Source organism: Colias croceus, chromosome 15, assembly GCF_905220415.1.
Source record: "Colias croceus chromosome 15, ilColCroc2.1".
Classification (NCBI taxonomy): domain Eukaryota; kingdom Metazoa; phylum Arthropoda; class Insecta; order Lepidoptera; family Pieridae; genus Colias; species Colias croceus.
The window spans coordinates 9,428,959-9,447,079 of record NC_059551.1 but is presented as its reverse complement, the minus strand read 5'-3'; the positions used below and the strand labels follow the sequence as shown (position 1 = coordinate 9,447,079).

Sequence of the window (18,121 nt, the reverse complement as noted above, 5' to 3'; positions counted from 1 at the left end):
ATAGGTTTAACGTTTAATTATATTGTTTGTCAGTTACCTTACATTCGTATATTACTTATACGAATTATTCGTATTTCAACTTGTTGAATAAGTATTACTTATATAGGTAGGTACTATATACGTTTTCAAAACATTATTTATTAAAATTAAAAATGTATTAATTCACCTTCATGACACAATTCTTGAAACATAGTCTTAATTGCTAAATTACAAAAATTTAATCTCAAATAAAACTGTGACTGAATTATATCCAGTAAATCCTCAATTATTGAACATAATTAATTAAAAGCTCGAGCTACTATAATAATGGCTGTGTAATTGTAATATTAATATCCGAAAGGTCCTTCGAGGCTTGAGGCAGAATACGTTATGCGAATGACGTCATTAAGGGTTATGTTATTTTCTTTCTGTTATAATTGAATGTTATGTGGCTTTTATAAGCCTTTTTATTGTAGGTAGAGAGTAATGGAGGTTGTTTTTTATATAAATGAAACATGGAACTTCGTGTATCACTACACGAAGTTACATGAATTAATAATGTTGCCATTTTTTATTTATACTTCCAAATAATACTTTATTTATAGACCTTTTCTATACAAATATTATAAAGAGGAAAGGTTTGATTTTTTGTTTGTTTGTTTGTTTGTATGAATTGAATAGGCTCCGAAACTACTTGGCAGATTTGAAAAATTCTTTCACCATTCGAAAGCTACATTATCCACGAGTAACATAGGCTAGGTTTTATCCCTGAAATCCCACGGGAACGGGAACTATGCGGGTTTTTCTTTGAAAACGCGGGCGAAGCCGCGGGCGGAAAGCTAGTTTTGAAATAAACTCTTTAATAAAATAGCCAATAAGTGGTAAAAATAACATTTTTCTTTCGCAAAACTTCGGCTTGTATAGCGTAAAAAAGTCACTGAAAAAATTCACGAGCGCTCGCTAGCTAACTCGTTAAATAAACCTTTTATAAAAACTATAGCATAACAGAAACTGTTTATTCCTTTGTGCCGAAATATAAATATTTCAACGCAACTCGTCTAAAGTCGGAATTATTTAGTTAGTGCCTAAGAACAAAGTGGCATGGAGCCGCCGGGGACGCTTGAACGATAACGACTCTACGGTGTTATGATTCTGTAGTGGGCTAAAAAAAATACGATTTAACATATCATTTAACCTTGTAAACTTTAAATGCGTAAACTTTTAGAAATTAAAGTCCTAAAAATGGATTTTAAACGCGATTTATTCATTATATTATTTTCCCGACGTTGCGTAAACTTATTTCAAAAGCGACTATTGTGTGAGACGTTTAATTTACAAATAAGACACCACAACGTACCAATAAGCTAAGATCTACAATAATTTATAAATAAAATGAAATAAACAAAATGAATTCACGTTTTTTTTTTATCTTCTTGAACAAATTAATAAAGCGATCGGTTATTCTAATTCACATTTCAGTAAGATTAGTGATAAATGCAGAATATTGTATTTTTTAAGAAAAAAAGCGATTTTAAAACATCCTCACGTTAGTTTCATGGCCCCAACTTGAAAAGGCCGGGTCATACTTTATTCACATACACTTAGTTTTTCGTTCGCAACGAACTGTTACAACAAAGCTTAAAGATGGCGCCGGTTTCAAATGTTTGCGTTATTTATTTCTATTCAAGTGAAATTGTCCTTTTTTAGTTTCACGGTTTCTAGTGTAAAGTTGGATGGAACTTTAGAATGTAGAGGAATATTCTTCTTTGGTTACTTATGTGAGAGTTTGCATGTTTGTTACTCAACATGAATGAGGCTCAACAAAACTGATACGTATATCGTATACCTATGGAAGTAAAGAAAGAAGAAAATAATTGAATTATAGATATCAAATAATTATAGAAATAAATAATCATTCGTTATATGTAATCAATTGATTGATTCATTGTTATTAAAGGTAATTTTAAATAATTCTTGAATTTTCAATTACAATAAAACCTACTTGAAATAAAAACGTTTATTGAGAACCAATCACTCCCGCCTATTTCCAACAAAAAATTCCCAGCAAGTACCAAAAACGTGAAAAACCCCAATAAATTCGTGTCGTGTCGTCACACCGCACGTGATTCCCACGTCACGGCACGTCACGTAGCTTTCAGTTTTCAGGTATTTACATACATTTTAGATTTTCCAAGGTGAATTATGTAATAATGATTTGCAGTATTCACACGTACGACGTTTTTACGATTGCTTTGATAAATTTTGATTTATTTCCGATAGGAAATAGGAATGTTTTATCTGTGCTTTTATTTTGTAACTTCTTGACGTTATGACATCACATGACAGCTGTCAAAATAGGCGCCTAATTTTTTTAATGCTACCAAAAATTTCACTCGAATATTCATCTTGAAGCTCTTGATATTGTTTTTCGGAATCAACAGGGCAAAATAATACCTACTTAAAATCATTTTTTTACAAGTCAAAAACCGATCCATCTTCAACAAATTTTAAACTATCCACGTATCTTTGGCATAACTATTAATATTTGTCAAACCAACCACAAAGCGTAATAGTACCTACTTAAAGCTCCGTAGCAATGAAATAAACGCTCAAAATGGCCGACATATTAATGAACAACATAATATCCATATTCATCAACATCTCATACTGTATTCAGTCAACATGGACTAATATAATATTACTTATTCAGTTTCTATTTGTCCTACATACGATCTTCCCTTCTAGATAACTGTGTTTATTGTGATGTATTGTGTAGTGTTTACAGTTTAGTATGTTACCTATAGGCAGGACGTATAGGAAGTTGACATAGACTCATCTATAAAGCGTCTGATTTTGGAGCTCAATTTGCGAAAAGATTGATTCAATAATTTATTACTGAATTGAGTCAATCTTTGGAATATTCTCAGTAAAAGTGACGAAATCTTCATAAAGATTGTGTCAAACTTGTGTCAAGTAATAATATTTTATGTAGCGAGTCGCCTGTAATCAAAAATTAATAAACTGAAAAGAATATTAAATTATATTAATGCTAAAATTATCTAATAAGTAATAATCTAATCGCAAACAATTTGGAAACTGGTTCATCAGTAAACTGTCCATTGTTTTATTCTAAAATAACCTAAACAGCTGCCTAATAAAGTTGTCCAAAGATTTCATAAACTATCTCCTTATAAATTAATGTTATGAGACAATAATGAAAATTCTCAGTTAGATAAAATATGTTGAACTACATTGAGTTATATTAGACTCATATTTTCATTGGCATTCTGATGGCATCTAACCTACGGCCTACATTCAAATATCACGTAACGAGAACAGACATACAAGATATATGTACTTACTTTTCTTAGTGTTTTTAACCGACTTCAAAAAAAGGAGGAGGTTATCAATTCGGCCGGTATATTGTTTTTTTTTTTTTTTTATGTATGTACACCGATTACTCCGAGGTTTCTGAACCGATTTACGTGATTCTTTTTTTGTTCGATGCGGGATAATGTCGAATTGGTCCCATAAAAATTTTATTCGGATAGGCCCAGTAGTTTTTATTTTATGAGCATTTTTGTCTGTAGGTATTTGTAAATTTTGCAAGTGCAAGTTTGAAGTCGGTTGTTTTTTAACGCAGTTATCACTTGTCATCTTATTTTTGCTAGCATTGCGCCCGCGGCTTTACGCGTGAATTTGACGTTATCGCCCCTTGAACATAAATTTTTCATCCCCTGTTTTACAAAGGCTATCTCTGTGTAAAATATCATCAAAATCGGTTATAGAGTTTACAAACGTACCTAGTAAATATTAAAACAGAGTTACTTTCGTATTTATAATATTAGTGGCTACAGTAATTATATTATATTATTAATGATTTTAATAGGAATTAAGTTTTCAAATTATAATTAAAACAAATAAATATATATAATTTCTAACAAATCGTTTGTCCTGTTGGACTGTTAATGTTGTATTCGTTATTACATAAGTAGGTATATTTAGTAGGAATTTTTACCGTATTATTAAACAAACGATGTGTTTTCCGTGAAAGGACGTTATTTGCTACAAATATCACTGTCATCGGATTTCTGATAACATCTGTAACAACCTACGACCCAGATCACCAAGATATATCGCAATTTGATATTTATCACTCCATTATATAAACTAAAAATCACTTTATATACGCATTTTCTTAAACACAAAAAAGTTTTGTTACCGTTACATATCATCTGAAAACCTAAACAACGTCTAAACGAATTGATCACATTTAAAATGAGTAGGCAATTAATGTGGGGAACCCCTTCAAATTACCAAACCCCTTTTAGTCACGACGTAAAACCACACACTAAAATTTAATAACAAAATTTTTAACATGCTCGTATAAAAAGCGGGCACGCAGCCAGAAACCATGTACCGCATTAAATTACAATTATGTAATTTATTATCTGTTACAAATTATGTTATTAAAAATGTGGTATCTGTCGAACGCCTTCTAATTACATGCATAAAACACCCTGAAAATGCAACCTTGTTACTAGCGCATAGAATTCAGAAGAGACTGCAGCAAGTCAGGCGACATCAAGATCTATTATTTCTGACACGAAAGTGGAATGCATAGCAATTTGAACTATACCTATGTAGTGTTAAAAGTCATTATAGCATGGAAACACGGACAAGGGACGTATGACATCCACTACATCAAAATCGAGTGTTCCATTTTCAAATTAATTCGGAACCGTTTTCTAATTGGCGCGACGTGACTCGGCTGTTCGGATCTAATCAGCGAATTTGAGATTCGAATGTAATTCGTATGGGCTTTGTGATTGTCTTTGTCCTACAATTTATGGAACTATTTAGTACGTGAAACGGAATACTTTTTCAGTCGTTTGATTCGTAATTGCCACAGTAATTGCTGTGGTATAGTGGAGGAAGTTTCTGATATTTTTGCTATATTATATAGTTGTTTCTTTTGGACTTTTATTTCAAAGATATCATAATTGAATTAATGACATACATTTCCTTTTACTGTCCGCTGTATCAATTAAAATACTTATAATTTTATAACATGGGAAAGGTTTTTGAATTTACCCTGCGTTTTAAACACAAAACAAATAAATGGAAATAGATACAACGAATCTAACAATCATTATTTCTAGAAACATTTGCAATTCAATAAGTCTAGACGTTCTTAATTCAAATTTTTCCATAGACAATAAAGAATCAAATAGCATAGACAAAGGAAGACGATCATTATGAACGCCTCATTAAGAACGTATCAGGTTGTAAGCTCTTTTGAGACGTTACGAAGCTAAATAATTTATTATTATATTAATTCAGCCGTTCTTATCTTTATCCGCTAATGATATAATAGTAGATAATTGTTGTTGTCATATTTCTTGATATTTTCGTTGCCATCTGTTGTAATAAAATGTAAATTGTGTTGTCTTTTGTTTTTCTATAGATGTTTATTATTTTTTCAATAAAATCTACATTTTAATTTATAAGATATAATTTATCGTTATTTCGTTTTAATAGCTGGTAACCTAGATGTGAAAATTGTATAAGAAAAAAAAACCATGGCAGTGTTAGCATTGGTGTTAGCGCCAAAAGTTGTCGTCTTCAAAACCTACAAAAAATTATTCTAGTATTTTTTAATTGTGATTAGAATGCAGTTTACAATTAACAATTTAACGCATTTATTAATTATCCTATCATACTTTGTGTTCTATATTTTTAGCTCATCTTTCTTAATATTTTTCCTTTTTATTCTTTCAGATTGCGTCCACCTGCAGCTATACAAAGACTTGAAAGAGCGGCAAAAGAACGGGCAAACCAAAGCCTCGCTTTCCCTACAACAATACCTGGGCTTTGAGTCCGGTTTCACGTTGGACAAGGAGTCGAACACGCTCGCCATTTTGTGTGAAGACGTGGTGCCTGTGCTCGCGTTCGATACGAGGGAGATCTTGATACAGTGGAGGGTTAAGGTATGATTGTTTTTAATTTTGTTTTTAATTTTGAGTTTGTGGTATTTTTAAATGATTATAGTGGATTGATTTATAATGCATTTATTTGTATTTAGTGGTAAATGTTTTTATTTATTATTTCCTACTAGCTTACTGCCCGCGGCTTTGTCTGCTTTGTCTAAAACCTAATAAATTATATAGGTACTAAAACCATCCTCTTGAATCACTCTATCTATTTAAAAAAATCGCATCAAAATCCGTTGCGTAGTTTTAAAGATTAGCAATATGTCATTACGATGTGATTTGAAATGATTATATCAGAGGGCTCCTGCCTGATCCGAAATGTTTTAAATATCTAGTATTATATTTATGAACGCAAAACGACTGCACTACTGAACAAAAATGTTTAAACATTATGAAAATTATAGTGGGGTACGATTTAGTCGCAATATAAATATTTGTGATAAACTAATATAATATAATTTATATATCACAGGTGCAACACAACCTCGGCAGCAGCAAGGAGTTCGCAGCTGTGCTGATATCTGCCCCAAGCGCCTCGGGGGCGAAGCCCGGGCCGGTGCGCTTGCACGCGTGCGGCCCGCGCCTCGCGCTGTGCGCGTGTAGGCCCCCGGAGGTGCTGGCGCTGTGGGACGTCAAGTTGTTGAGGTACGTGTTTAACTGCCTCAAGTCCAATGCAATTTGCGCTGTATACATGCAGCCCACGACTTGCAGCTCGTCACTTGCGCTTGGCACGTGTAGCCTGAAACTTGCGCTTGGCACGTGCAGCCCGCCACTTGCGTCGTGCAGCTCGTCGCTTGCGCTTGGCACGTGTAGCCCGAAACTTGCGCTTGGCACGTGCAGCCCGCCACTTGCGTCGTGCAGCTCGTCGCTTGCGCTTGGCACGTAAAGCCCGAAACTTGCACTATGCACGTGCAGCCCGTGGCACACAGTTCAGGCCGCGGACATATTAGTGCTTCGGGACGTTTAGTTGTTGAAATAATTGTGTATAAACTATAATGTTCGATAGATGATCCAGTAAACTTCACGAACGTACATTTGTAAAAAAATATATTTCGCCACCTTAAATTACAGTCAATAGAAAATTAAGTCATTTTCCAATATCCCACAAAAATCAATAAGTCCTTTAGAAATCCAAAACAATCATGATTATCATTCCATTTAAAAGGAAATGAAATGCCGTCTTTATCGCATTAAACCTCGACAAAAGCGTCTAATCTTCAGATCGACGCCGCATCAATTTTTCATTTCTCCCATTTGTCTGTTTGACCTATTTAGCCGATATTTAAATGACAGGCCTCAGGATTTGGGAGTGGACGGCAAGTGGACGGTCTTTTGTTTCGGCCTTCGGGTTTAGCTTTCACTGTGAGGAATTATAGATATGAATGTAATAGTGTGACTTGAGATATGCTTGAGCCACTAGGAATGATTAGCTTTTTGGATGTAGAAATCGGGAAAGTAAAAATAGTATTTTTTTTCATTTAGTTGATAAAAAATAACATTAAATAATAAATATATTTTTACTTGTAACTTTAACGAAAACGTTAAAAGAATCGCATAAGAAACGCTATATTAAATCTGTACAATTTTAAATTACTAGCTCTCCGCCCGCGGCTTCGCCCGCCTTTTGAAAGAAAAACCTGCATAGTGTTCCCGTTCCCGTGGGATTTCCGGGATGAAACCTATCCTATGTGTTAATCTAAGTTACCATCTATATGTGTGCTAAATTTCATTGTAATCGGTTCAGTAGTATTTGCGTGAAAGAGTAACAAACACATACACAAACACACACACATCCTCACAAACTTTCGCATTTATAATATAACTTATAAGTAGGAAGGATACTATTAATTAGCTAAAACATCCACAACAATATGAAACGCATTTATTACATTTGAAAACTTTAAAACACTCCAAGTTAAAGCAAACAAAGAAATTAACGTAGATTTAGGGTTCTCCAAACAAAACTTCGGAGATAATTCAAATACTTTTATGGTGAAATGTTTGGGGTTGGATCGCCTGGAGCGAGTTCCTTATATCTCGAATGAAAATTATGTTTTATCTGACTAGCTTACAGCCCGCTGCTTCGCCCGCGTATTTAAGGGAAATCCCATAGCACTGAGATATTCCACATCGGTAAAAAGTAGCCTATCTAAAATTCTAACTATTTCCAGACACAAAAATCATTTCATAACATTGCCGTTTTGGCATGAAAGAAAGACAAACAAACATACTTTCGTATTTATAATATAAGTAGGAATATTATTCCCTGATACGAATTTATGAAAGCATTCACAATATTGCTTGAGATAAGAGCGATTACGATCTTTATGAACATCATTTTGTAGTTGTCTCCTAAATCGTAACAGTGTCAATCACTATGAAATGAATGTGTAGATCTATGTTTTATTAATAAGTGTAGAATAGCATTGATGTTATCTCTGTTATAAAACTCTGTTACGAATAATTGAGGGCATTCGTCCTTTTTCAACAGAATTCAACCCATGGCTTAAATGAAAAGCTATGTAAAAACTGTTGTCTTTATTGACTAGGATTTTTTTAGGTATGTCTATAAGTTTGAATGCGCTAATCTTTAAAACCTCTACCGTGATTTTAACTGTCATAATATATGGCAATCATCACTTTATATATTTAGTACTTATTTTATCAATTCATGATTACAGTTATTTCCATTTAAACTAAATCACAGGCTGTAGTTATTAATATTTTCCATAAAAAATCCTTTATTTGTTCACACAAACGGAAACCCGTACTCGATATTTGTTAGTCATTGCCAAGGACCGTCCTAACCATGGCCAAATATTTGTGAGACGTGCCCTCACGTGATGTCACACGTCAAACACGCAATTTCTTAATGGTGGTACCAAGTTATAGGTACAATGGGGAGTGATTGGTGGTTTGGTATTGTTATTAATTTTGATTATGAGAAAGTATGTTTTGTTTAGAATTGTTTCATTTTTCTTACGTGTTCGGGATGTTGCATTTTTGTAGGCTTTTAATAGTTTATTAACTAAATTTTGTGCTCTTGCGTTTGCTTTTGCCTAGCTATAAATCATTTGTAAACTATTTATTTCTTGAATTCAATTATTATCAGTATTATATACTGACCGTATTAATAGCGAATAAACATAATAGGTAGCGTAAGATTTTCTGTAAAATAAAAAATTGTCCCCTTTCAAACGACTAAGTACAACTTTTTACTACCTATTAAATCAATCCAGAACACTATTGGCTTATACTAAAACTGTCAGCCATTATTCATAGCCTGGTCTTCCATCTATTCAATGTTAAAAATGACAAGCCAAGGGTCGCATAAATCATGCTTGCAAATATTTGCTAGTCGCGCCCTCTGACGTTGGCTGTTACGGCAATATCATAATGGGCCCCTTGACATTGCAGTGCGAGAGGTGACTGGGAAATTCCTATGTTATGTGATACTTAGTAGGTAGACATAGACAATAATATTATAGAGTTACGGTTTGGAAAATTTATTAAGTTTTTATTATCGTTAGTGATATGTAGTGATGTAGAGATGTAATTCAAGGCATTGTAAACATACATAAAAGCACTTTCGTTTCAAAGTATTTATTGATTTGTTAGGCAATTCGTGTCATATAAATCTGTTGCTACAAAATAGTGAAATACGATTGAAGGTAGAAGTCGGGGCTTCCTTTAGCATGGACTATGGACTTCTATCTAAATCTTAGTATTGACAGCGTCCCTTTCATCAAAAATATACGACGTATGTATACAATATTCATATTGTCCTTAGAAACGCACATTCCGTACCGAACTTATTCAGACAAAGAATAGGATATGAAAAGGAATTTTACATAACTCCTAAAATATTCCAAATAAGAAGTAAAGACGTGGGACATGTGTCCCTGGATGGGTATAAATATCAATTTATGTTCCCATCGCACTCAGTGCGTATACGTTGAATATTTTATGAAATTAACATGAAATCTTGAGTTTGGAAGTGGAGCATGATATAAAATTAGGTCACGTTTGGACTTAGTTCTCTCTCGATAGTTGTCTGTTCATTGTTATGGAGTTCCGTATGATGAGTATGTGATGTTGATATCACGCAGCTAATATAATAAAATATTAATTAAAATGATACCTACGTCACTCAGATACATCATACAATGTAGCTGTAAAAGAAAATTCATAATTGGCAGTTCAAGACTTTAGTTTAAGAGTTAAAATATTTACAAACTAACGAACAGAGAAAAGCAAACTTTCAAACATTACTCTTCTACGATATTAGTATCTTTAAAATACTTTTCAAAAATTTTTATTTCTTACATCTTTTAAACACTTTTAAACAATTTATCTTCTTATAATTTTTTTTCTAATCTTAGGGGATTTTATTAGAAGCAAGAAATACCTGCCTGTATTTTAATTAAAAAGAGATTTCAGCCGTCGCCTCCTCGATCATAACAGAACAGTTTTTATGAAACGGTTATCGATATTAAAATTTAACGAACATGTCAATCATGGGCTGATAAAAAATTGTTATTTTGATTAATATTTTTGTAATTTATTTGGCGCGTGTCTGAATTAATTTGCCAACTCGTAGATAAAGTCTTTCGGCAAAATATACGGGCAATTATGTATCTATTGGGCTTTTTAATATTTTTTATGATGATCAATAAATTAAAGCTGTGCATATATGTATAGTGCGGTAAAAAATTAAATTAATTGGCACTTAGAAAAAATAGCTCATATGTATTCAGTGTCTCCTTATTACTGTATAATATTATGATGTAAGTCGTTTTTTAAGCCAGGCTTTTGTCTCGGCCTTGCCTATTTATACATCTCAAATCGTATCATAAACCAACCAGGCATTTAATGAGGTACGAGATGTCTATAAGAATTAAAACATACGTTTATCATGCCATTGTAATCCGTTAAAAATTATAAAAAACGTTTTATACAGACAATATTCTTATTCCGTCGTCACTCGTCATCACTTTAAAACGTGACGATACATAGAAGATATTTATTATTTACTCACACAAAACAGTACTACTATTATAATTTTCCCTAACTTTCCCACAAATTAAATTCTCAAAAAATACTCAAATTGCACATGTAACCCAATTTAACGTTAGTGCTGATTACACCCCCACAAATCACCCCCGTAATAACCTGACAACCCCTAATGCTGTGGTCGCAATTAATATCTGCACTAGTTCGTGCCCGCGGCGCCGCTTGCATTATCTACCAAATTGCCGTCGATTTTCATTAAATACTAATAGTTATTTGTTGATTTGGTCGGTTTGTGTGGTGTAAATAAAGCACGTTTAGAAATAATGTTACTGAGCTCCCTTATGTTTAATATTAAGTTTTTTATGCTCTATTACTTCAAAAATAGTAGGTAACACAGGTTAAAATGTTTGTCATAGGTAAATTGAAAAGCCGCTATCCTAATGAATGCAGACAAATTATTAATGCCGTAATAACATTATTAATCATCAATTGAGCCTGTAGAGCAAACTAAAATTATAACCTAACTAGTTTCAGTCTGCGGTTTCACTCGCATGCAAATTCAAATTACAATTTATCTCTAGTTTCAAATAGATTTAATCACCCGTTAATATAGTATCCAATAGTACACCATAAAGTATCAAACATCTATCCAATGCGGATTCAGCGTTTACAAAAGTAGGTACTTACAATGTCGAAATTAATTCAACAATAAAAAAATTAAATCATAAAACATAAATAAAAGGCGTTTAATTGCAATACAACAAACATTTGCTCCCAGCGGTCACATCGTTAAGTGTTCAGCCATCGGCTAATTTCATTATTAAAGCGAAGGCGATACGCGTGCCCGCAACATCCCCTGTGGATACGCTGTTATGTGTGGTATAAGTTATAAGCGGTAGCGATTTTATATAGAGCCACTCAAACTTCATATAAAGTGGTAAAGGAAAATATATTTGTCGAGTCGACTGTTAATAAAACGATGTTGTACATGGTATAAGTTATAAGCGGTAGCGATTTTATGTAGAGGCTCTTATAATGCGCTAGAAAATTATTTAACTTATAACTAAGCAGCGAAAGCAATAGGCGAATGTTTATGAGCGATAGCGGTTTTATGTGTGAAATTTTAGTTTACTGATTCAAAATTTCAACGGTCCGGCGTATATTTGCCACTATGATTTTATTTAACTTTTAATATGTTAACAAGCCTTTTATGCTTGCCAGAGCAGGTGCTAGTCTTCTATGTAACTCCAACAACCGCTGTATTAATGTAATATTTCATATAGGAACATTAGACAAAAAAACATTCCCTATAAATTTTCACCAGCCATCAGTTTACCCCAAACACCACATCACGGTACAGAGGTATGCCTAAACCAAACAAACCCCTTTGTGCTCTTTGTTACCTTGATAGCCGCGTTTAGAAACTCATGCGAGCTTTTCTTTGCACGTAAACAACAATTAGATAAAGGTAGGAAAGTGTAACAAAAGAAAAACAAGATAGTTTAGTGTTAAATAGAAAAATCCTTCTTATTTATAAATTAATTTGGATGAGCATATAGGGCACAGGCTACTACTTCTCGGTACAAAGAGAGAGAAGTGGACTCTTCTTATATTGAAAGTAGCTTTTGTTGTATATTAGTGGCCATATATATTTTGTAGGCAATTTCACAACTTAAATATAAAGGTAGCACATATCAACTATATAACTACCAAATTTCATGATTATCGCTTCAACGGTTTAACCATGAAAGCGTAACATTCAGATGTAAAATTGCTATTATGCAAGCAAAAACATTTTAATAGTAACTCTAGTAATAAAGAAATATTACGCAACTAAAATGGAAAACTCAAAACTTTCATCATACATTTTTTTGCTGACCTTACCTAATCTGTCTCTGTCTTTAATTAACGTAAATATTATACCCCTTTGTAGCTGTCCATTGACATGCAACTTTATGCTGGCCGTGTACCAATAAGTCATTTAGCAGTGTTAATATTTGGGACCGCATCCATCAATTTGCTACCGTCGCATTTCATGGGGGCTTAGATTTGTGTACCGTCAGCAAAAAAGGCCTATTCCTCTCTCTAATGTAATAGATATTTTAAATAAGTTATACTTATTGTTTTGTAGACTTAAACTTGTTTAGAAACATTTGAAAATTTTAAAGGAGAGAAAATCAAAATTTAAAAACCTGAAATATTCTCATACTAATGATTCAGCTTTACTGATGTTATTTATTATTTCATATAAAACTGTTCACGATACTGAAATTATCTCATAAGAGGATTATTCCCGCTTCATGTTATATTTCTGCATACATGTTATAATGCTTGAAAATAATACCTTGTTTATCAACATTTTCAAGCCATTATAATACATTTTAATATATTGAAAAAATATAACCTATATTGTATTGGCCTAAAAATTGTCTGTTCTTTAAAACGGCTGCAAAGGAAACAAAGTTAGGTACTACCGCAGATAATAATAGGTACATAAGTACTAGTAAAAACCTACTAAAATCAACCTAAACAAAAAATGTACTAAAACCTTTTTTGCACACCGTACCCAAAACTTGCCCGCACGAAAAATAGCAAATGAAGCGCAATTAAAACATGACAACTCAGATGGATAGCCGGGAAACGGTTTTTCCGATACATCCCGGAATAAACGAGCCGCGGGAAATTATCCCGGAATCCAGTTATCGTCTCCGGGGACAGTTTTAATACAATTTTTGTAATATTCCTCCAAATGTATATTCGTGTACGGAAAATTGAGTTTACGCGTAAAATTTAAATTGTTACACTATATAATTTACGATAATAATAAGATCAGAGACATGATCAACTTGGGACAATTTTTAACACGACGTTCAATTCAATGTACTTATATCATTAGCTTGAATATTATATTAATGAAAAAAATTTAATAAAGATGAATATATTTAAAGAACACATGAAATGAAAAAGCACTTCAAACCCTTTTTACGTAATTCTCTTAAATTTTAACATCATTAACGTTTCGTCCAAAACCTTTGCTTTTCAAATCAATATTACGATACCTAAAACCTTACTTCCAAATTCAAGAAAACCAATTAAAAATCATTAAAACGTTATTAAAGTGGAAGATAAATATTGGAGAAGTTAAACTTGGGAGATAATTTATATCCACTTTTTCAGGCAATTAACTTTGTTAAGTATAAGGTACAGTTACAAAAGCCCTGCTTTGATCTCATTTCATTTTACTGGGAATTATTTGGGATGATGTGATTGGAAAATCTAAATTACTTTTTTATCAAAAGGATTCTAATTTCTAGCTAACCTTGTGAGTAAAATAAAACCTATTATGTATTAAAATTTCTACTTTAGTAAGTTATTTATAAATGGATTTTGATATTTCGTGAATTTATACTGATTTTGTAAAGCTTAAGAGTTTGTTCAGTTGATCGCTCTAATCTCAGGAACTACGGGTCCGTTTTGAAAAATTATTTAACTGTTAGATTTTTCGTAGAAGGCTATATTTTCGTAGAAAGTTATAACTTAACTTTTATTTGGACTACAAAAACTTAAAACATTCTTTACCATTTTCTCTAACCATTAATTACTGCTAAAAGAAATTAATAGCCAAAGAATGAAAACTCTTTCAGGTCCCAACCCTCTTTTCTTAAAGTCGGTAAAAAGAAGGTACTATAAAGTTCAGTAATGTGTTGTCTCCACAGATTAGAGTCTTACCGCTAAGTCACATAACTTATGCGATCCTGCTTACGGAACCCTAATCCTTAATGGGGCAGCTTTAACTTGATAGGGAATAAAACATATGGGGTATAGTTTGTATGTTTGTTTATTGGAACCCTCTGTTTGGATGGACTTTATGAGATTAGGATATCAATCACGGTGAATGAATTTATCTGAAGTAATTTGTCTTAAAATCTTGAAAAATTAACTTAAAAGGTTATTAAAATTCATAAATGTAATATCTTTAAACAAGTCAATATACTAGATATTTTATTATATTCGAAATCTTGTACGAATGTTACAAAATTCTTGTTCGTTAAAAGTTTAAAACTACACAACCATTTTGGGTTGAAGTTCAATATGCAAATAGACTATCCAATTTTTAAGGTAATTTAAAGCTTACATGGAAGCCATTTTGTTAGTTATTATAAAATACTGGACCATATTTTTACGAGTAACACAAGCACAAAATATAAAAACCAAAAAACTTAAAAATGACCCGCGTATCTAACCTATTAATAATTTATAAGTTTGCTTATTACTAATAAATAAATTAAATTTATTAAATAATAAATAAGATAATGTATAAAGTGCAAAAGCAGCAATTTCCTTGGAATAATTATTTACAACATAACGAAGGAGTATTCACAGCGCGTCCTCGATAAACTAGGAGCGTGATGGGCATTACACTGAGCCCGAAATTGGTGTAGTACGAGAGGCGGCGGCGGATTTGGATTAGGTTTATGATTTTTAAATTTAGATTTATTATTTTTTAAAGCTTTATTTTTGAACAGGTCGCTAATATCGAATTTGTTACTATGCCAGTATACTGCAGATATGTAATTTTCAAATTTTAAATAAGCACTCACATGAATGGTATCAAAAGAAAATCTGCCTTGTTTACAAATCTATTAACTATTTAGGTAATCTAGATTCTATGTTATTTGCAGAATTTTTTTTTGTGTGGTGTCCCTCAATGTTAGCCAATCATAATCAGCCAGTAATTCGGTACCATAACACAACCAGCCAGCAACCAAAAAGAAAAAAAAACAGCTGGCTAAAAAAAAAGATCTCTTAGTCTACCATCGCACACCTCCGTTGGCAGTCGTCACGTAGCCGTGGGGTCAACAATTTTGATATTCCCAATTCCCAGTGACCTCCTGTATTGAAATCCTACGTGATGTCGCTAACGTTATTTCTATAGATTGTTTCCCAAATTGTTTATAAGTGAATTGTTTTCTATTCCCCGAGGATATTTTTATAACCTTTATTACTTACTATATATTGGAGAGATATTTATTTGTTGTTTCTTTGGGATGAATTATTAATGGTTCTTCGATAGCTTTTACTTGTTTCAAATAATGATATCGCTTTTCGTTGTATTATGTACTCGATTGACGATAAAACCATTCCTTTTACATAAAAAGCAAATAATAAAGAATAATTTACTATAATAACTATTTATTACTTTATTTCTAATAAAAGCCACTTTATTACCATTTTTACAAGTCTTCTAAAATTTTACATTTATAGCTTAAACAGAACCATATAAATCTCATCGGAATTCGGTCCATGAAGAGACTATATACTTTAGTATGATTTAACATCTTTTTTTATCTTCTTCGAAATTAAAAGACATCTAAATGCGGTGCTTTTTAATGACTAATACGTGCCTACGGAACCGCCTACTAGGTTATATATAAGGTTGGTGTCACATTACACGTTACAGCGGGTAAAATAATAATATGAATAAATCACGATTAATTTTAATGTATTGTTTAATAATGTTGCGTTATTTTTGTGTTGAGGTCTGAATATCTAATGAGATATGAAAGAAAAATATTTTTACGTGTTACATTCCGAGGCAAATGACGTTTTAAAATTTAACTAAAATACGACTGTTTTAATTTAAATTTAATGTGTATCTTCTGTCTTAATTAAAAGACAAGATTCAAAGTAAACTCTTAGATTATGACATGGCTCTGATACGTAAAATATTGAACTAAATTCGATGAAATTCATAGTTTCACACCACAATAGCACATAGTACATAGATTCCATTGTTCTTCGAACAAAGTAAGATAAAAATAATTTTCAACGCTGTTTCAACGTCAATTACGAGAACACGCGTTTCTGTGCTTAAACCAATTATTTCTTTAACAATACATTTTTCGTTAACAGCCCATTATAGGTGTTAACTATTAATATAACGTGAAAACCTTACAAAATCGTATTTATTTTAAAGTGTCGACTAATTGTCGGTGATTATTGTATATTGTACATATTTATGCTGTAAATAGGTAGAATTGTTAAGAAATAGAGGGAGTGACTTTTAAATTTTTTTTTGTAATATTTCGAACATTTAGCTTATTTTCGCATAGAGACGGATAAATATTAAATCACTTTCAGGGACTTATAAGTGGCATAAGACGTATAAGTCGTGATAGAATGTGTGTTGACAAAATTAATTTCACGCGTACGAAGCTAAGGAAACATTTTACACAGAGAAGACATTTATCGTGCCAAATCTTCAGGCCCAAGCCATTGTTTTTACGTAATATAAAGTATCAAACATTTATACATCCGTCCTCTCAAAATATCCCAATTTATAACAGCAATCTCTAAAATCTCTCACTACAAAGAACGAATAGTTTTTACGTTTTGATACCAATATGGTCGTCGCCGGAACCGCTTTACGACTTCCTGCAAGCGCTGCAGCCGCTTGGTTAATCACATGTTAACATGCTATTGTTTACTCGACACTTTTCATTCGACCTTTACGACTGCTTCTAATTTAATAGCTATTACCAAGACGTGATATGCTTTGGATTTAGTTCGGTTTTTTAAGGAATATCCCTTGTTTTTGTTTGAGAATTTGTTGTCTTTAAATACTAGTTTTGTATGAATTAAAGTTTCAATGTTTTAGTATTAAAAATATGAGTTTAGAACATTTTTGTATTGAAATAGTTTGCTAGATTGAAAGCTAAGTTTTTGAATTACTAATTACAACCCGCAACTCCACACGTCCGAAAACGTAGCCTTTGCTCTCTATTTTAGAATTAAATAATAAAAAGCATAAAACTAATCCTGAAAGTTAAATTTATCAGCTCCATATCGATATCCTCAACAGAACCCATAATTCAAATTAACAGCTCCACATCAATATACGTAAGTTCAAAGTCCAATTTCAGAAGAAATAAACTCAGCTCAAGACCGTCTAGGATTCCTGCCATAGTTAATGTGACATGCAGTAATAAGTACTGGATGACTTTCTATATTTACGACAAGGGGAAATTATTGTCTTTGGCTTTGTACCTACTGTCGGGGTATAATAGATTTATTTTGAATTAAATGTAATTTAGTATGATAATGCTTATAATGAGGTTAGGTTAGCGAATCTTGAG

General features: G+C 32.4%; 1 protein-coding gene across 2 annotated transcripts in view; it reads left to right on the top strand.

Annotated features, from left to right (window-relative positions):
- Positions 1–18,121, top strand: part of LOC123697812 — a 113,676-nt gene that overhangs the window by 90,534 nt on the left and 5,021 nt on the right. For both annotated transcript variants that reach the window (XM_045644363.1, XM_045644362.1), the window contains exons 4-5: positions 5,761–5,969; positions 6,445–6,617. In XM_045644363.1, the coding sequence (XP_045500319.1) occupies positions 5,761–5,969; positions 6,445–6,617 (382 nt within the window). The remainder of the gene's footprint in view (positions 1–5,760; positions 5,970–6,444; positions 6,618–18,121) is intronic.